The sequence below is a fragment of the Charadrius vociferus genome, unplaced genomic scaffold, assembly GCF_000708025.1.
Source record: "Charadrius vociferus isolate BGI_N301 unplaced genomic scaffold, ASM70802v2 scaffold251, whole genome shotgun sequence".
NCBI classification, from domain to species: domain Eukaryota; kingdom Metazoa; phylum Chordata; class Aves; order Charadriiformes; family Charadriidae; genus Charadrius; species Charadrius vociferus.
The window spans coordinates 2,171,980-2,193,005 of NW_009646963.1; the positions used below are offsets into that span (position 1 = coordinate 2,171,980).

The 21,026-nt window shown below is 43.2% G+C and overlaps 1 protein-coding gene across 1 annotated transcript in view; it reads left to right on the forward strand.

Moving 5' to 3' along the window:
• MKL1 (megakaryoblastic leukemia (translocation) 1) overlaps positions 1–21,026 on the forward strand; it is a 45,939-nt gene that overhangs the window by 21,304 nt on the left and 3,609 nt on the right. The window contains exons 3-11 of the mRNA XM_009895255.1: positions 12,320–12,375; positions 13,801–13,876; positions 14,558–14,719; positions 16,164–16,339; positions 16,808–16,963; positions 17,341–17,594; positions 17,938–18,109; positions 18,383–19,498; positions 20,667–20,822. Coding sequence (XP_009893557.1) covers positions 12,320–12,375; positions 13,801–13,876; positions 14,558–14,719; positions 16,164–16,339; positions 16,808–16,963; positions 17,341–17,594; positions 17,938–18,109; positions 18,383–19,498; positions 20,667–20,822 — 2,324 coding nt within the window. The remainder of the gene's footprint in view (positions 1–12,319; positions 12,376–13,800; positions 13,877–14,557; positions 14,720–16,163; positions 16,340–16,807; positions 16,964–17,340; positions 17,595–17,937; positions 18,110–18,382; positions 19,499–20,666; positions 20,823–21,026) is intronic.

Below are 21,026 nucleotides of genomic sequence, written 5' to 3' on the forward strand. Positions count from 1 at the left end.
AAGTAAAAGGTTTTGTTTTACATTAAAAGCTAGCTAGTGTGCAAACTCACTTTGGTGCCTTTGGTTCTCCTGACTGCAGTATAAGTCTTACGTGGTGTTTAGATTCAGCTTGGTGCCCTAAATCAGAAACTGTACTTCAGGCTTCCATCAGCTCAAGGTTTTTAGACACTGTAAACCTGAGGAGTGGGAGAAGACGCGTTGGTGTCTCATCAAAGGGAGAGTGAGAGTCGCACCACTCCTGCTTTGCTTGTTCAGAACAGAGCTGGGAATTGCTTACTTTGTTCCTATGTGGAATTTTGTTTATACGGTCGAGAGGAAAGGCAAATGTTTCAACATTTTTTTACCAAGTACACTTAATCTTGCTTGAATAATGATTCCAACCCACCAGCCACCTACAGGGCAATGCTTCACTAAAAGATTAGTGTATTGTTGTAAGAAATAAAGCATTTATTAGCAGTGACAGATGATTCAAAATAATTGGGGTTTATGCTTCATTAATTCTTCTTGCTTTTCTGTTATCACTTTGTGTAAACTTATATTAGCAGCAGGATTCGTTAGTTGAAGATTAAAATTCTCAGTTGCCTATAGAAAAGAGGTGGGAAGCAAGTCTTCATCTGCATCTGACATACCTGTGATTTGAGCTAGAAGAATTGTATCTCGAAACAAGGAGAGATGACTTTTCATATTTATTCAGGTTTTGGCCTATTTTCTGGCAGTGGAAACAGACAAGCTTTTTTGCTATTTGCATTTTTTTGTAGCTATGCAGAGGTGATTGTCATCTTCTTGTCCTCATAAAATGCAAGCTAAACAAAAACTGCTGTCTGTGCTCAACTCTGAATTCTGTGAGGCTGTAGAAAAACAGTCAGATATTGTCAGTTTTTACAGTGCCAGATTTAAAGGTTACAGCTATCATAAGGTTTTTTGGGGGAGTATTAAACACCCAATTTTCCACCCTTGAAAAGAATGTTTAAAACAGTAGCTAACGTGCATCTGAGTAGAAATACATGCGGAAAGTATCTTCAACTAAAACAGAAAAAATTTTTAGGGGAAAGACATTTGGCAAATGTAGCAATACTCTGCTTTGCAAAATATATTGTGCTTTTTCTGTTTTGCAAGGTTTAAAGCTTCACATGCCCATTGTTTTATCTGTTGGGGTCTTTGGCTTCTGGCTGCAAACACAAAATATAGGCAAGCATGCAGGGTTGTCATGTGGCAGAATCCTGCAGGAAAGCTGCTGTTGTGACCATCAGTGCTTTGTGTTGCTCTATAGCACTGCTTTGTGAATATCTGAAAGGTGACACAGGCAGCCTTTGAAAAGGGCATCATCTGGACTGAAAACTAGAAGGAAAGTGGCTGCAGTACACCAGAGAATTTCCAGGAGCTTCTTTGTCACTTCAGTGTGTTGGATGTTTGCCAGTTTTTGTGTCCACATCCAACTACTCTGACTGCATGTTTGCATTCCAGGATGCAATATATGCAGAATGCATGAATGGATGTAGAATCCAAACAGGATGGAGTTTGTGCTGTTTTTTTTAATATGACTGCTTTTACAGGCGCTGAGGTGTTTCCACGCTATAGGTCTGCATTACCAACACTCCGATGCAGTTTTCTGCTTGGACATGCAGCTGTGGGCATTGCTTGAATGTATTTTGGAATACAAGATTTGTGAATCTGGTGTTGCTGGGTTTCAGACTCTGCTGAACAGAGTGTATTTTATCTCTGGACTACACAAGGGGAGTGTGCCGTAGTTCAATTGCAATATGTCACGTGATTAGGAATGATTGTAATACAGCAGGCAGTCTAATGATTATAATCTTGTTAGGCCTTTAATACCACTAGCTGCTTTTTTTTTTTTTTTCGTAGCCACAAGTTTAATGGAGAAAATGTAATAGTTATTATAAAACCAAAGTACAGTATTTGCTTTTGGGAGGGGCTGTGAGACGTTCCTTAGAATTAATTCTAAACGAATTGTCATTTACTGGGTACACTTAGCAATTTGCAGATACAAAACACAGGTTGTGCTTTGGCATATCATTGCTGATCATCATCTAGGCAAAGCTTGTAAGTGGTCTTCTGCATCCAGCACAGCTACCATCACAAGAAAACAGGCATCTTTGAGGTATTTATTTCAGGAAGTGAAATGCTTGCCACCTGTGAGCTTCTAAAGTTAAACCACATTTCCAGACTTTAACACCTCAACCCCCAAATTTGGCCATACATCCACACTTGTGTTTGTGTAGGATTGCTAAAAATGATATTGCTGCTTTGGCCTTCACCTGACAGTCTAATCACTTCTTAATTTTAAAGAAGCAATGTTGTTGTTGAAAATTATGCACTTAAAACTTCATTGTATAGCTCTATATTTAATATTTTATTCATGATCATATTTTCTTATTAAGCTGCCAGTTTTAAACCTGAAACTTGTCAATATAGTATATGGGGTGGTAGGAGACCTGTCCTTTGAGGATGTGGTCAACTCCTGGATCCTGTTACAAACATTAGCTACAGTAGAACATATTAAATGTTGTCAGAAATGAAAGAAAACAAAAAAACTGGCTTTCTTAATTGCTTGACTGTTAATTGTGAAATAGGAGCGTCTTTTGATGGATGTCAAGGAAAGGAGAGGCAGTAAGCTGTTGGAACATACATAGTTATCTACATGTGTAGTTTTTTTCAAGGCAGGAACCATTCTGCAGTCATGCTGATGGCTTCAGGTGCAATTCTTAATGTCTCAACAATATTTTATCATTTATGTAAAGGCTAGGATAGAAGATTAACTGCTGTGCCTATGTGGAGTTGTACTGATTCGGAAGTGTTGCAGTGTGGCTACACAGTCGACATTTTGAGACTATTGTGCGTTATCTTTGAACTGCAGATAAACCAATTGCTTTAACACCCCGAAAAAGCTCTTCCTGCTTTACCTATCTCTGCTGCGTAACATGTTCCCATCATTCTCTTGCTGCTTTACATATCAGGTCTTCGTAGTGATGTTCCCTATAGTTTTTTGAATATATTTATAATAACAAAGCAAAATTACAGATTTTTACTTCCCTGCCATCTAGTGTCTTGATGACTGCTTCACTTTCATACCTTTTTTCCACAAAACAAGCTGAAACTGTACTTTCATTTAGGATGAGGAGTTAAAAACAAACATACGGACTGTAAATATTATTATTCTCAGACTTGTTTAATAAAATGTCCAGTCCTGTCAAGTCTTTAAGATATAGAAATTATAAAGACTTTTCCTAATACTCTATTTGACCTCTGAAACCTTGCTGTTTCCTGGTTCATTGTGTACAGAATGGGCCCTCAAAAATAGAGACTTTTGATTTATGATGTCATGCTCTGAGAGTTAAGTCTGGAACACTAAGCAGGTATCATAAAACAAACAAAAGCTGTAGAGGGCACTTGCAGCTGTACTCCTGCTTGTGGCATGTAGCACAGAAACTGTAACTGGTTTTATTTTAAGTTGATCATCTACCTGTAACTTGTCTCCCAGGAATTGTTTGCTGGTTCTTTGACTTTGATCTCTTCTTTTGAAGCACAGTTTGAAAGCCTTGAGGCTTTTTGTGGAGAAGGTGTCCGTGCATTTAAGATGAGAGCCTCATTGTCAGGGGCCTAATAACTGCACCTGGTTTGTTTATATTTTTAGATAGATGTCTGTGTTTGTTTGCCATGTAGTTTATATCTTCTGTGATTAATGAGACATGGTTGGAGTAGGAAAGTTCGTTGTTAGTAACAAAACTGTGCTGTTTGCCCATTCTGAAGTTGTAGAAAGACGAGGCCGTGCTCAGGGGTTTGATTGGCTTTGTTTAGTCCTTGATCCCTGCAATGATCAAAGATTTAACTCTGCTGGTTGCAAGAGAAGTGTAATAATTCAGGTGAGTAAAATCTGATATGTGATACAGCTTTTTCCCCTTCATGTTCCCACATGTTGTCTTGGCTTCAATCTTACTCGTTGGCTGGGAATGGTCTCTCCTTTTTCTTCTCATGGCCCCACACCTCCCCTAGTCTGGACACTCGGTAGAGTTGTCAGAAGAGTTTGCAGAGGATGATTATCCATCCAAGAAGCAGGCATGAAGTCTGGTCTAGGAATGCATGGATCAAAGGGTTCTCACTAGAAGTTCCTTTTCTCCCTTTTCCTCTTCATTTTGGAGGTTGCATATTCCTAACTTGAATGAAGCTGTCTTTTATATTTTTTATTTTTCTATTCAGGATTTAGATAATTTCTTTTGAATGTCAAGAGTTAATGAGGATGGACAGAGCCGGTTATACTATCTATATTTGCTGTAAATGTTCTTTGACACAAAGCTGTAGCCATAGTCACCCATAGATCTGATAACTGTTACCATGGGTGACAATTTCCATTTTGCTTCTAAATAGGGTGAACTTTCTGAGAAATTGCACCTATCTGTTAGAGTTTAAATTAACTTCGTGTTGGGCCTTGAAAAATCTTAGCCCTTTCTGTCAATAATTTTGCATCTTTGCTGTGACAAACCCATACTTCAGGTTTTTCACATGGGTAAAACTAATGTAAATCTTGCACTTCAGCTGTATCATAAAGGTGATACCACTGTAATAAATTTACTGACAGTTTTGCTGAGTTGTGAACGTGGGCTCTGGAGAGGTGCTTCATTCAGGCATTGGAAGCAGCTCAGCTGGTGTGCGGCTTCATGGTGAGCTGGGCTGAGACAGGGTACCACAGTCCCACCTGTACCAATGCTCGTCCAATCAGGGCAAGCCCAGTTCAGGGAGCTGGAAAGTGGCTATTTTGGAGAGGAACAGCTTACTGTGCAGGCTCATGAGTGTTGATGCAGGAGAAGGGGTAGCTCTTTGAGGTGGGGTGTCAGGGAGGCAGGACTTCTTCAGCTCTGGCTTCCATAACAGCCTGAGACTCACCAAACAATCTACCTAACATGGCCTTTATTTGGCTGCTGTCCTCTGTGCCATAACTGTTGACTGGAATAGCTCGGTGACTGGGAAGGCTCTGTAAAGCCCTATGCTACACCTGTAATGCCATGCTTTGGTAGCGCTGGCAAGAGTAACAATATGGGGAAGAACCTTTCTACAGCCTTTCTTCAGTTTGAGACTAGAAACACTCGTGATTCTTTAAAAATTGTGCTTGAGAGGTGTCACTGAAGGGCAAAGTTGCATTTGTTTCGGTGCCAGAGGTGTGTTTCTCACCTTTGTAAAAATATTTGGATTGGTTTTTTTAGGTCAATCTTAATTTTGAATTTTCTAATTTTATATATTTTGGGGTTTCAATAATCAGAATTTACCTGTTGTCGCTTCTTTTCTTATCCTTAACTTGATACTCAGATCTTAGCCTTAATCCAAAGGGCCTTATCAATGCCACAGGTATGAAATCAGCAAGAATTCTTAAGTGTGATCAGGTCTGTGCACCGGATGTGAAACTTCCTGGAGCTGCATAAGAAGAAAAGGGTGCTGATGGAGATCTCTTTGCTATCACCTGTGTGTTCCCCACCCCCTTTTCATATTTCTACAGCATACTGCTCTTTGATACTGCCCCACTAGCAAGATGATGGCTCCTTCTGTGCATGTGACCCAGTTTTTGAATACTTTTTTCTTCCATCCTATGAGAAATGATTTTTGGAAGTGGGGTGAAGATGAAGGGAGGAAGAAAGTGCCAACTGCCTTAATCTGTGGTTCAGGTTTTGTGCCTCTTACCAAATGCTCCACACCAAATGCTGTTGGGTGGGAGCCCCACCCTGAACCAACAGAGGAAGTCATCGAGTCTGTTTGCAGCACTTTATCTCATCTTTTTACGAAAGCATAGTAAACAAGAGAGAGAAGCTAGAATTTGGTTGTGAGCAGAGGTGAACAGCTGCAGCAGAAGGCCTTCTGCCTTTCTGAATTAAGTCAGCATGTCTGAGGTTGGGTTTGGACATGACATGAACTTCTCTTTGTCACAGCAAAAGAAAAAAATACCTTTCCTTCAGGAACTGATCTAACTGAACAGCAAAATACTTGATTCAGTAGCCTTTCTACAAAAATTGCATGTTGTCTGACCAACTGATTTTGCAGTTCAAATACCACCTTGTTATCTATGATGAGGTAGATACTATGGCGAAGGAAAGCTCATGTGCTGTCTCCCTGTCAGCCTACACATCTGGTAGCCTCCAGTAGTGATCTTTCCAATTGCAGGTTTTGCAGCCTCTCCTTTCCCCTAGACACTTGAGCTCATGAGGGCCTGTGAAGACCCTTTTGCCTTTCTTTCTTCCCTTTAATTAGTTCCTTGCAAACCTGGGTGTTTTCTGTCAGCTGCATAAGCAAATGCAGAGTTTACAGATATTTTGACCTATTTTTCTCAGCAGTTGGGTCAGTCCCCTTTCCCTGCTATGTTTCGTTCTTAGAGGACTGAAATTGGTTCTGATTCCACTTATTTCTCACACTAGATAACAGGAACTTGAAGATCTGCATATGATCTTTGAAAGCTTTGCAAGGCTACAATTTGCTTTTGTACACTGCAGGATAAACCCTGAACAGAAATGTTTCAACCATTTTGTCTGGCTTGTTGTCTCTGCTGTTATATTGGAGATTTGGGGTTGATTCCTGGGCCTTAATTTAGTCTGTTTATAGCAGCACCAGTTTGATGCTCTGCAGCAATATCTCCCTTCACTCACACATTGCCATCTTCAAAATGTGGCTTGGACTGAGGGAACACTGAACTCACGCATTGCAGTTTTGGACCCCGTTTCATAGGAATTAATACATTGCATTGAAGCAAAGATTAGCAACTTCCATCTCTGTGCTTTGTATGGAAAGGTCTGCATCATTGTAGATGGTCCTGTGTGCTGCTGCTTAGCTTTGGGGGAGGTCAGGTGGAAGGACAGTAGTTGCAATGTATAGCTGCAAACATTTTTGTAGCAGGGTGGAGGCACAAAACAGTTGCATCGTTGACCTCCAGGGAGATTTCTCGTGGTAGCTAAGGGTGTGACCACAAAGATACTAACACTTCAGGAATTCTGGTGATGAAGCATCAAAATGCTCCACAAGTAGCAGAGAGACTAAAAAACTAGGATGTATGTGGTAGGAGTCTCATGAGATCCTTGTTAGCCATCCCATCTGTGGTAGGAAAATCATGTCCTGCTGGCAGTCATCTAAAGGTGAGGGGTAAAGCTCATCCTCCTAACAGTAGATGTTGCAAATTGCCAGATGGTTGTCTGAGTGGGACAAAAGTACATTTAACTCAATGACGGGCACCTGCTGGACTATGCTGTCTCAAACACTGTTGGTGATGCTATTGTCCCTTCTATCACTAAGCCATTTTTAGTGCTTGTTCGGCCATTTGTAAGATCAGGCTGTTTTCGTAAGGTGGATGGGGCAGTCTGAAGACACGGGAGTCGTGATTCAGCAGCGTGGGGGCTTCTGCTGTAGTGCTGGCTTTAAACCCAGCCTCTTGTTTCTGACTTTGTCTGGCAGGACAATTTTTGCTCAGTTTTGCTGACACTGTTATTCGTGGAGCTGTGCTGTAAACGAGCATACCAATCCAGGTTAAAATAACTCTTTCAAAACAACTGTGATCTGAGTCCACAAACGGTTTTGTCAGCATAACTGAGGGCTAACATGCTTTGTCCAAGGCCTAGGTACAGGAATGAGGGCAAAAAGTGTAACCGCAGTTTATTGACAATGAAAATACCATGCACATATCATGTAGAAACAAAACCAGAGAGGCAGGCAAAAGGTATACCTAACTGAAATTGGGCATTGCAGAAGTTACTTCTGCGTTCTCAAATACCCCAGCGGCAGAGAAAGATAAAGTAATTTTTTTTTTTCTTCATAGAGTGGAAAACAAAAACTCTCAAGAGCTAAGACTACTGTTGCCATTTGGGAATTTTTTTTTTCCTCTGGCAGCACACTATTCTCATCAGGGGCTCACCCAAAGTTTTGCTGGCAAAGTTAGCAAAGCTGGCCACCCAGTTAGCTAGATCAAGGATTCAAACTGAGTTGACTAGTGCCTCTTTTGGGGGAGGGGCAAGTGCCATGGGGAGGTGTTGGAGTTACTTTATGGTGACAGTTCCCTAGTACAGCTCCCTGTGCAGTACAGGTACAATTAGGGCTTTAATGGTGAGGCAGAAACATGTGGGACAGTGGGGAGGGGGCAGAAGAGGTCATTACTTAAGCTGAACCTCCCACCAGACTAACTATTTGTTGAACTGTCTCCTGAACAAGTTGGTGTTAAATGGCTTTTTGCACTTCTTGGGTTTAGTAAGGTGCTCGACATAGGCTTGACATTTTTGTAAGCAAGCTGGGATGACTCGAAGCTATGTGTGCAACTGGTGAGAGAACAGTACTGGAATAAAAGCTTGGTGTCAGACTGGGAGGATGTGTTGAGCAGGGCTTTTGGGTGGGGAGGGAGAAGCTCTGTGTCTGATACTATTCAGTATTTTCAGTAATTTGATGTAAACGAGGGAACGGCATGTACATATTTATTAAGCTTGCAGGTTAGTAGGCTTGGAGGAGGACAGGATTGGGGCTCACAGTATTTGGAGAAGCTGAGAAGTATGGGACAAAGCCAAAGGAAAATGCAGAGTGTATACGTTTGGGTGTGTCTAGTCAGTGGCATGAATTGAGGATGGAGAATGGCTGGCTAGATAGCAATTCTGCTGAAGACGATTGGAGACCTTTCATGGTTTATGAGCCAAGCACAATTGAACATGTTATGCATTTTGTGTACACAAAAAAGGCAAACACTACTGAAAAGTGTTATTTAATAATCATTTAGATCTATAAAAGCTGATAAAGCCTAGGCTGGAAGATGTACCCAATCTTGGACACTATACTTCAAGAAAAATGCAGATCAAACGGAAGGAGTCCAAACAAGAGTAAACAAGCAAAGGTCTGGGAAATGTTATCTGTAAGGGAGGTTGAAACAACTGGGTTTGTCATTTTATATAACAGGACACTGTAGGAAAACCAAAGTTTTCAAATATATAGAGATAGGTGCAAAGAGGAACAGAATAAATTGTTCTCTGCAATGATTGCGGGTAAGGCAGGGAATAGTGAGTATAAATTGTAGGAAAGGAAATGTAGGTTAGACATTCAGAAAGGATTTTAAATAGTAAGGACATCTGTGCACTGGGATAATTTCTCTGCAATAGTATTGCATTTCTTCATGAGAGATCTTCAAGAACAGGTTAGACAAAGTACTGTAAGGAATAGTTTAGTATATTTTATCCAACCTGAGCAGTCAGAAGGCATTAGGTAATTGGAGTCTCTTCATTCCTATTTTCTGTGGTTATATCTGCTGCTTCAGGTACCAAGGGCTGTGGACATGAAGCCTGTGTCAGCCATAGAGTTGCTGCCCCATGCCTACCTGGTTACTACTGCCTCTGCTACACCAGCTAAGCTGCTCACTTGCATACACCGTGAGAATGAGCCAGAATAGCTGATATAGCTGAGAACAGTAGAGCTTTGTCAGTATGGGTAATTTTGAGTGGAATGGATAAAACAGTACTCAGGGAGCAAGCCAGAAGGATAGAGGGGGCAGGAATAGTTGTGCAGGGATCAGTGCCAAGAGGCTAGGAAGGGCAGTGGTAGGAGCTGGAAAAGGTGCGTATCTGCATTGTGGGTCTCCTGTAGAGCTTACCCAGAGCCTTACTTCTTCAGAGTTCTTCGTCGGATTTTTTTTTTTTTTCCCATTTTCTATAGTAAAGTTAACAGAGTTGCTCCACAGCTCTGCGCTATGTGGTCATTTCAGAGCCAGAAAAACATACAAGGCTTAGTTAACTTTGAGTGGAGTATGATTTTACAATAGACACCCTCTTCTGACATGTTAGCCTCATCCTAGATTGCTGAGGGAAGCAGTAAAGGATTTGTGCCCTCTTGACATTTTCAGAGGTCAAATATGAAGTCTTCTGTCATGTTGCCAGCCCAGAGAGCTGCAACCCAGTGCTTTTTTCCAGAGGACTGGACTAGTCACGAGAGACTGAAATTGTTCTTTACAAGATTCTTCCCGTAGCAGTTCTGCATTACTTAGTATTTAACGTGCATGTGTTTTGGGGGAGAGTGTTACCTTTTTTTTTTTTTTTCCTCGGGGATTCTTTTCTTCTTGCTTTGTTCTTCTGTATGCAAGAGTTTTCTTGGACTACCTGTGACATCAGCTGAACTGCAGTTGACTTTCCTGACCATTTGCTATGGTCAGGGAAATGTCACTTAAAGTTCATGTGCTGCCTCTTACTGACGGCAGAGCTAGGCAGGAAGGGGAGAGTAAAGAATTACTGCCGTGCCTGCACATTCCGGTGGTAGAGAGCTTTTGAAGACTCGAGAGGAGACGTGCTTCGCTTGTCTCCAGGGTAGATTTTTGTACCAATTTATATATTGCATAGTGTCTTTGCCCAAGTGTACCTGAACTTCTATTTCACTTTTCTGCGATATGCGTACAGTGAAAGAAATGCATGTTTATGTTCAAGCACATGCATATTCACAAGCAGTTCGTGTGGCTTGAAAAGAGTATTTCTCAGTGTTATTTGTTGCTTGCTCTTCATCGAAGTGTGATGGTCAGACTGCCCAGCATGTCTCAGCCAGCCAGTGAAGTTTTTTGTATTATTTTTGCAGTTGTTGCAAAACCGTATCTCTACCCTTACTTTGGTTTATCCCAAAGTGCAATCAGTGCGCTCCCTTTTCATAGCTTGCATAACTTTCTCCAGTGATTTCTCTCCATAGCCAGATTGTACAAAACAATCTTTAATGTGAACGGGAACTTTTGCCTCATCGTTGTAGGGATCTGTGTACTCACTTGCTATGGTTAATTTTCAGTTATTGTTAATTTATTCTACAAATTATACTTCATTCAATTCTGTAGTCTGAATCCCATCTATGATGCCCTGGTGTGTTCAGAATTCCTGGCATACAGACTAAATTCTACTTTTTACCCCATTGATGTGAACCCAGAGGGACTCTAGGTCTATATTTTGCAGAACTTGTGTCTGTCTACTCTACTACACTTTGTCTACTCCATTTTATTCTATAGGAAAGAGTTTAGAAGTCTACACGTGAGTTAGAAGCAGCTTCTTACATTGCATTTACGCAAAGGCTTTTATTTTTTAATAGTCTTTTGAGATTTCATTATGAAGTTACATTTGAGAAATATTTAATCATTGGTCTTAAGTGAAAAATAATACGAGTAGACTGTATTTCATAGGACCTAGATGCAATATATTGGAGTTACTAACTGTACAAGTTTACATTTCTGTATTCAAAAGACTTGCAACTTATCTTTAAAGCTGAAGTCTTTTTAACTTTGCTGTTTAGCTTGATGGTAATTTAGAAACTCCACCAGGCAGTTTTAAATATGTGTATTTCAGAAATATGAAATTATTATGTTCCTTTCAGCTAGTTCTGAATACAAGCCACAATGTGATTGTTTTAAAAAACAAGCTGCTTGTGAATTTCGGAAAACCATGAGGAGCTAGTGACACTTTACCATTGCTGAGTTAGAACTAATGTCACCCTCTTTCTCCAGTTTTACTGTGGGACGTGAGTTTTGTGTGCTCCAAAGGAGCCAGGCAGAGTGAGAGATTCCTCCAGGGTTAGTACGGTCCTGGACAGCAGAGGATCTGTTTCTTAAAACATGATCCATTTTGGCTCTGGTTTTATAGTGGACCCAAGGGGGCGAGGAGGTCTGTTATATGGAGAGCTGCTGTTAATTCCTCAAGTCTTGGTTTTCTGTCAACAGACAGATGTACTTTCCTGTCAAAGTGTTCCTGTACTCATGATAGTTTCTCTTATCTAGAACAATATATATGTCCTGTGGACCTGCAGAATTTGCAACCAGCTCTTGCATGTACACAAAACACGGGTGCAGATTAAGGAAAGACTTGCAGTTTCCTTTGACATTAAAAGGTAGTAAAGAGGATTTACAGTTCATTAGGATCCTCCTCCATTCATCCAACCCTTTCATGTACCTCTTCAATGTTTCAGTGCCGTTCCCTTACTTAAGGGTCCTTGATACCTTACTCTGTGTTGAACCTTGTAAATGGCATTTATTGGGGGGCTGGTTTTGACTCATGTTCTTGGACCCAACTTTGTGAACAGTGGTTAGTTCAACTAGAAGTGTAGCCCATGTTTCTTCAGTAGCCCACAAAAAGTCAAGGTCAGCTCCTGTAGCTCCTGTGCTGTCAAATGGAAGATGTCAGTTCACATCGCTTTATACCAGCTGGAGATCTGGTCCACTGTGTTGAAAGATGCAGGAGGCAGTTGCTGCGGTATATTTCTTAACTTAGTTGGTGTGAAGGGATGTGCAGTGAGAGAACTTTCATCATTCTAATTCATTCTCTAAATGTTTTTCTCTCAACAGCTCTGAAAAGTCCAGCTGCATTTCATGAGCAAAGAAGGAGTTTGGAGCGGGCCAGGGTAAGATACAATATGCTCTTTAATGTTTTGAGGAAGTCAGGAGTAGTATGTCTTGCGTTTTGAGCATTCTGAAGCTGTTAGTGAGATGCAGAAGGAAATAATTTATATTCTGGATGTAATACAGCACTATGCAGTCAGACATTTATTGGATGGGGTCTTGTTTAGCTTGTTTGTGGTGGTGGTTAACCCTCAGTGAACTAAAAAACAGTGCCTAAAAAACAGTGAATGTAGTGCCTGGATTTCTCCTGGAGTCTTTTTTCTGGAAGTCACTGATATTCTTCTTCCTCGCTGTCCATATTTTTTTTATTTTTATGGTATCTGTTTTGCCCTTAAATGCTGCTATCATGTGGAGCTCAGTTCCACCTTTGAGGAAAGTGTATGGTTCTCTGTTACCTGCACGTGCACTTGTTTATCTAGGACACTATAAATTGAAAATTTAGTAGAGAGGATCCCCCACAAAATCTTGTAACACTGAAATCACACAGACTTCTGGCTATATAGAAAGAGGAAGCCAGGCGTCACACTTCATCCAGCACCTTTGCTAACTAGGGGGTTTCTTGATGATTTCTGTTCCTCAAAAGGCCTCTGGGGATAGTTTTTTTCTGATTAGTAAAGCTGTTATGACTGCTGGCCTAAGCTTTGTTTTAAAAGTGAAAGCACTATAAGTGAAAAAATAACAGCCGTGATTAAAACCTGTAATGGTGCAGTTTTCTGATCGACTTTAATATTTATTTTCTCTGAAGGCCCTCTCTGATGGCCAGTACTTACCAGTCTGTTATCCACCGCCCCCAGATTCCCATTTCTGGGCTGTGTAAAAGGTAATGTGCTCAGCCTGGAGAGGGTCATCTCTGTACATTGCTCTGTAGTGCATTCTCCCAAGATGGAGCTGAAAGCAGTTCTGGAAATTAAATGGGTCTTGTCATAGCATTTAGATTCTGCCTGCCAAGGGAGTGCATGGGGTCTTTAGTTTAACAAATAACATATCTTTAAACAAATAAAAGAGGATGCCCAAACCACAAGTCAGCCCCAAATGTCATCAGTATATGAAAGTATTTGCTGTGAAAAATGGAACCAGTGCATATATCTTTAATGTAAAAAGATATGTCTTGAATTTCACTCTGACACAAGTTAATGGTGTTGCACAAAAGGGGAAGAGAGGGCTTCAGCTCTTGAGGAAGTCCTTTCCAGTTTCTGTTCTGCGGGGCAACAGTGCACCTTTACACTGAGGCAAGGTACAGTCGAAGGTCATCTTTAGAAAAAGCTCATTCTCTGGGTCAGAAGATATGCCCCTTCTCTGTTCTGTGTTTATCTAGATCTCAGTAACAACTGAAGATGGTTGTTTCTCTTGTTTGTGCTGTCCAAGGTTACCTCACTCCTGTGTCTGACCAACTGAAATTGGTTCTTGCTTGTCTGTTTTTGCTGCAGACAGAGGACTATCTGAAACGGAAAATCCGGTCCCGGCCAGAGAGATCAGAGCTGGTTAGGATGCACATTCTGGAAGGTATGCCACGTGCTGAACAGGAAAACATCAACAATAAACTTTATTGTAACTACTTATTTAACTGCTTTCTAAATTGCCTCTGACCCCCATGTCTTTCTTTCAATTGGAAGCAGGCAGATCATCATGCCTGTTGCATGATTTCTTGGGAGGGATTCAACTCTGCTTGCATGGAGATTCTCAGAAGAATCTGTTATGTGAACTCAAAATTGTGCAGTTTTGTGTAGCTGAGCAACAATGAAATGGAATGACTGTGGATTGCTCTTCTGCTAAGGGAAGACACTGTAAAATATCCAAAAGGGAGCGAAGCAGATTTGATCTAATCAGTAAGCACCTCAGTTTCAGAGAGGGGAGTGCTATGCTGCTGCTAAGTACCACATCTTTGGACACAACTGAAAGGGAAAAGATGAATGAGAATTGGGTGACATCACGTTTGAGAACAGTGAATTCGTCCCATTCTAGAGTCACAAAGGCTACTGGAATTATCTTTATAACTGAAATAATACATAATATCTGTAATATCTTTATCGTGCATAGCTATCTATTGTTATCTGCAACTGTTTTTCTGTACAGTTATCTACTGTTATCTACAGTTACCTTTCTGACTAGAAGTAAGATACTGCTAAAGTGCATAGGTTGACCATTGCTGGATTGATGCCATTTTATTTACTCTCCCCTGAACAGAGACCTCAGCTGAACCCTCCTTGCAGGCTAAGCAGCTGAAGCTAAAGAGAGCCAGGCTGGCAGATGACCTCAATGAGAAGATAGCGCAGAGGCCAGGTCCTATGGAGCTGGTGGAGAAGAACATCTTGCCTGTGGAATCGAGCCTGAAGGAAGCCATTATAGGTAAGGCCAGAGGAGGATCTGTGTTAAGGGCATTTCCCACGGGTGGCTGTGATTTCCTATCAATTCATCTGCCTGTCTAAAGGAGTGCAGTCCCATGGTTGGTCTTGTTTTCCTGCCTCAGAATCACAGCCTTTCAGCCCCAAGAATTCTAAAAAGCAGAACTCCCTCTGGCCCAGATAGTGCTACAGAGACATTAAATTATAGGGAGTATGGACACCCCAGAATAATGTGAAAGCAATTGCATACCCTAAAGACTTGAAAGACTGTTGAAGATTGCGTTCCCTAGATTCTCTCCTTAAAAATCCCTCTCCCATTATAACATGTCAGCAACCTTGGTCAGGGAGAACCCACTGACTTACTCAGATCAGGGAGAGGAGACAGAATATAAACAGGTGTGATGAAACAAAAGCTGTCTGTGAACTTAAAAACTTCAGAGGATTCAACTCCTTTAAAAATAAACCAGAACAGATGTAAATCATGCCAGTGCCATTCCAAGGGCTGAAAGGAATGCTGAGGAATAGCCTTCCCACTGCCTCAGCAGTGCTGTTGCCCGTCTCCCCAGACTTAACAGTCTGTGTGCGTCTGTGGTTATTCATCCCCTCAAACATGCACAACTACTTTAAAGACAAATGGGACAACTGTGAGCAAGATGGAATACTTTTCATGAAAAAGGAAAAGGACAGTGTTGTGGGAGAGCCTGCCTTCACTGTTGCACGAGAAGTGGTTGAGGAAGAGAAAAAGTGAACTTGTGAACTGGACCATTAGAGAAGTGGCTTCCTTCTGAGTTTGACATCTCTCTGGATTTCTGTTGCTTTTATGTTAGGTGCAAACAGTAGTATTTTTCTGCTTAGCAGGATTAATTTGAGATAATGTAATCTAAAAAACATTAGTGCATTACAAATGTACACTCAAGTGAATTTATCTACTGGACATGCAGATAGACAGAAATGCTAATAGCACTCAGGGCCACCACTTAATCCAGAGCCCTTGTTGCTTATAAGACAAGAGGACAATTTGGTATTCTGTCTTGAAGAGGGATTCTACCTTCCACAGCATAGGAAGAACACCAAATAAACCATGACCCAACCTTACACTGTCTAACCTTCTTCTTTGGTGCCAAACGCTAATCAAATAAGCCATGCCACAGATCTGGGTTTGGGCAGAGTCAAGTAGCTCTTGTTATACTTCTTGATCTTGTCTGGCTAAGAAGCAAGGGAAATGATTCACCTCAGTCTGCATCATTTTATTCTATTGATAGCAGAGATGAATGCGAACACTCAAAACTCATCCAGTTTGGCCTTTGTTCTCTCATTTTTAGTTGGTGCTTTAAGCACAACTTAGACATAACTCTCCATGCCTTCATTATCTTTGTGAAACATCTAGTGTCGAGTGAAATAATTTCTTATTCCACTTTAAAGACCACAGTTGATGTTTGTGTTTCTAGTTGGACAGGTGAACTACCCAAAGGTTGCAGACAATTCCTCCTTTGATGAGGACAGCAGTGATGCCCTCTCCCCAGAACAGCCAGCCAGCCATGAGTCTCAGGGGTCTGTCCCATCGCCGATGGACTCCCGGATTTGTGAGCCTCTCCCTAGCGCCACTGGCACATCACTAGCTCAGGTGAGAATGTGGTAGCCTCCTGCAGTGCCCTGGAGCTTCACAGCTACTGCTGATTTTTAGGGGATCCTAAAAAGTGAGACTGAGGGATCCTTAAAAGGTATAGTGCGTGAGATTTCACAAGGGGTCTTAGCTCCTATGTGTTGTTGGTGAAGTCCTCTGTTTATTCAGAAGCTCCTATAGTGGTGCCATGTAGGGAAGGGGGCAATCATTACTTGGTGATACAGCCTGTGTTGGTGTGCAACTGATCCTGGCAGGCAAAGCTGGGAGATACAGGTGTGGGATTTTGATTCCTTTTCTGCCCTAAGAAGTTGTGCTGCTTCTCAGGCACAACTGAAGCAGTGAGTTAGAGGAGTCTAATTAATGACTTGAAACTTGTGCTGCTTCTCTTGAAGTGTCAACTTACTGCACTCTCTTAAACCATTTCCGTCCTCGTATGTGTAGTCATTACATCGTTTTCTGTCCCTGCAGGGTACATCCCAATTGCAGATAAGTGCAGACCCCAGTGAAACACTTTTCCTACCTGAACAGCCACCCCCGCCTCTGCCACCTCCGCCTCTTCTGCCTCCTAGTCTTACCAATGGAGCAGCTCTTACTGCTGCCAAGCCCCCACCAACACTCATTAAGGTACTATTTTGGCTGGTTTCTTCATTGTTGTAGTCTGATGGAAGATAAGATCGTCACGTCATCATGTATTCTGTAAAATGGGTCCCGAATGCAAAATGTTTTGAAACAATCAGCATTATCCATAACTAGAGTCTGTGTGTCTGCACTGGATGAGCAAGTGGTCTGGTGTCCTGGGAAAGATGACCTGCATTATGGTACAGTGTAAGCTGCTGCGGGTGATTATACTGTTGCCCGAGTTAGAGCAGCATGGAAAGACCCTGACGTCAAATCTGGAGAATTTTGAAATTAAAATCCCACCGTGCGTTTTGATTTACATGGAGTGTTATGTTATTTCAGTGTTACCATTCTTAATTGCTACCTCCTTTTCTTCTAAATAGCAAAGCCAGCCCAAGTCTGCTAGTGAGAAGTCTCAGCGCAGTAAAAAAGCCAAGGAGTTGAAGCCGAAAGTCAAGAAGCTTAAATATCATCAGTACATTCCCCCGGACCAAAAGCAGGACAAGGGAGCTCCTCCCATGGATTCATCCTATGCCAAAATACTGCAGCAGCAGCAGCTCTTTCTCCAGCTTCAGATACTCAGCCAGCAGCAGCAGCAGCACTACAACTATCAGACCATCCTGCCAGCTCCACCAAAGTATGGGTCCTAGATGGCAGCTCTCTCTTAGGAAGCACTTGCTTCCCCAGTACTGTTATTAGACACATTGTGTTGTGGGTGTGGCGGTTGGGTGTAACACACTCAACCTCGTAAAGTTACAGCGAGCCACAAAAGGGCCAGTGTCAGATGAATCAGACAAAAGTAGCTGAAGTGAGTTGGTTGGCAGGGTAAGGGGCATGGTTATAGTCAAAGGCACTGGTGTACTTTAGTGACTAGGGTGTCACTAGTGACCCAGATATTTCTGAAGATGACTGTTGACACTGAGGGCCTCCAGTGCCTTTCCACTTTGGTTTTGATCCCTGTGTTTTTAATTTCCCTGCAGGCCTCCAGGAGAGCAGCAGAGTGGTGCCAGTGCCCCTGCTGTACGCAATCTCTCTGCCACGGTCAGCAGCACATCTTCAGTATCCTCAAGTTCCAGTGGGCTGATGCGACAAAACAGTAATGCTGCAGTGGGGAAGCCTGGCCCTCTCCCTGCTAATTTGGATGAGATGAAGGTAAATGTCTTGTGGAGCTGCACAGCCCTTTTTTTTGCCATCGTCAGTGGAGAGGGCAGTACTGAACGATGTTGTTGCCCCAGAGCAGGGCTGAGGTGGACTGACAGGAGTTAGTCCTAGCAGGTGACATTGCTACCCTGCAGTTTGTACCTGAGGTAGAGGTTTATTGGCCTGCAGGAGGGTCAGTTTAGTCCTTTGCTCCATGGTTATGGTAGCTGTTAATAAAGAGTGTATGTTCTCTTAATGTTGCCTGCTTTTTTTCCCCTGTATCAGGTAGCAGAGCTGAAGCAAGAGCTGAAGTTGAGGGCCTTGCCTGTCTCGGGCACAAAGACGGGTCTGATTGAGCGTCTTAGAGCTTATCAAGAGCAGAACGGTGCAGCCAGCCAAACAACCCCCACTCCCAAGCCCAACACAGCAGCTGTCATCCCAAAAGCTGCCGAAGTGGTGGTAGCCTTCCCAGCTGCCAGGCTGAGCACAGGGCCAGCCCTGGTCACCACTGGCATTGCACCAGCAGAAGTAGTTGTGGCCACAGTCACTGGTGGTGGCGTGATGAAGTTTGGCAGCACAGGCTCGACTCCTCCTGTTTCTCCAACTCCTTCTGAGCGCTCACAAATGAGCACAGGGGATGAGAATTCGGCCACCGGAGACACCTTTGGAGAGATGGTGACTTCACCCCTGACCCAGCTCACCTTGCAGGCGTCTCCAGTGCAGTTCCTGGTGAAGGAAGAAAGCTCCAAGTCTGCCTCCTGCAGCGTAAATGCGGCACCCAGGTCAGAGCGGTGCAGCACTGGTAACAGCAGAGATGCAGAAGTTAAGGACAAAGACCAGATGCTGCAGGAGAAGGACAAGCAGATCGAGGAACTCACTCGCATGCTGAAGCAGAAGCAGCAGCAGGTTGAGATGCTTAGACTACAGCTAGAGCAGGAGAAGCGCTCTCAGCAGTCACTACCGGCCCCAGCGGCTGCGGGAGAAGGAACAACCCTTGCCTCCAACCCAGTAGCGTTTGGCACCCAGGTCAAGAGTGAAAACGGTTTCCTGAGTTGCCAGTTTGCAAATCAATCCAGTGGCCAAACAGACCAATTCAGCCCTGCACCAACAGCTAGCCAAATGGACACTTTGAATCCAAGCCCAGTGCCAAAGAAAGCCGTGACGGTGAAGCAGGAGGTGCCAGCTGCGGAAGCAGAGCCGCCGTGCCAGTCCCACAGCCCGCGGCTTTTCCTTGGCCAGCAAGGGAGCGCCCTGAGCGACCTCATCAAGGGCACCCCTCCCCCCACCCTTATCACCGACTCCACAGGGACCCACATCGTCCTCACCGTGACCAAGCAGAGCGCCGAGAGGCAGGGCCTCTCGCCCCACGGGAAGGCAGGGAGTAGCTGCCCGGCCTTGCAGGTAGGCAAGGGTTAGATCACAGCCCTGCTGCAGTTGGGTTCCTCTCTCCCTCTTCCCGCTTTTACGGTTCAGGTTACCATAGGATGACTTAATGGGGTGGAAATTCAATGCAGTAAATACTAAAATGGCTGAGTTGCTTGCTACGATGGCTGGTAGATCATCGCTTTGTAAAACAAAGCAGTGTAAGCAGATCTTCAGCAAAAAGACTAGAATTTGACAATGAGGAACTATGTACAGCAATCCATGATTGACTGTGTGCATCACAGGCTGTTCAGCGTTGGTCCAAACACATGCTTCTGCCTTTTGTCAGGCAGGATCTCAGGCTTGGAGGACAAGGGTTTGCTGCCACGTTTCACTACTTTTTGAAAGAAAAACTATGCCGGTGGTATTAAAAAAAGCAGAGTGTATTTCACCTCTTGTCCTTTATTAGAGAGATTGTAGTTGGAGTTGAATAGGTCACCTTGTCCACTGAGAGCTGCAGTCAGACCCCGGGAGGTGACTTTTTGCTTTTTGACTGCTCTTTGTTTTAATGCGTGTCAGTATTTCAGTGTTAACAGTGTCTTTCATCAGAGATGATCTACTGTTCCTCTGTTGGCATGAGCTCAGCACTTAACAGAAGTGTTCCGAGTGTTTCTTCCAGGAAGGGATAAATATGCGCAGGTTTTATGGCATAAGTCAAACCCCAGCATCTTCCATGGCATCAGAGATGATTTTCATTCTCTGCTGCTACATTTCTTGCACCTTCTTGCAGAGCAAGTGGCAGTGTCGACCATCAGGGACAGGCACTGAGCAGGCTGCATTTGCTGTGTAGCAGATGACAGTTCGCTGTCTAAATATCAGCATCCGGTGTCACCCTTGATATCCCAGGGTATCTCACCTGAACTTCAGCCGCTGCTCCAGAAGGGCACAGGTCCTGTGTCAGGTCTGCCCGCCCTCAAAGGGATGTCATGGATAGCCTTGAGATTTAGACTGGTACGACCTCCTCTTTTAGAACTCTGAATCCCACCTCCATCTGATTTCTGTCCTTGGTGAAACAGAATGATTGACTGAATTTCCTAAAGAATAAAGAGTGGGGAAGAACAAACTCCATAAATCCTTTAAGAAACACAAGCCTTGCTCCATGTTGTGTCTGGGGAATAACTTCTCATGGATACCCTTTTCTTTCCAGAGAGTACAATCATCACCCGCTAAAACTTCGAGCCAACCGCCGTGTCAGCTACCTGCAAGCACCCCTCAGCAGCCCACACAGCAGCAGAAGCAGCAGCAGCAGCAGTCCCTGCAGCAGCAGCCGCCGCCCAGAGGACTAAACCAATCTGTCAGAAAGGTAGCTCGTTGCCTGCTCACTTCTTCCTTGTTTTTGTTTGCCTGCCGCCGGGATTTGTAGCAGCAGTGGGAAGGGAACACACAGGCACAATCCTGGTCAGAGACCATCATCACAGCAACTGAAATCTCACAGCAGCTTCTGCCACAGCTTGCAGCTGTGTGGAGTGTTTGGTTTTCTGCTTGAATGTGGCAGCAGAAGGGGTGC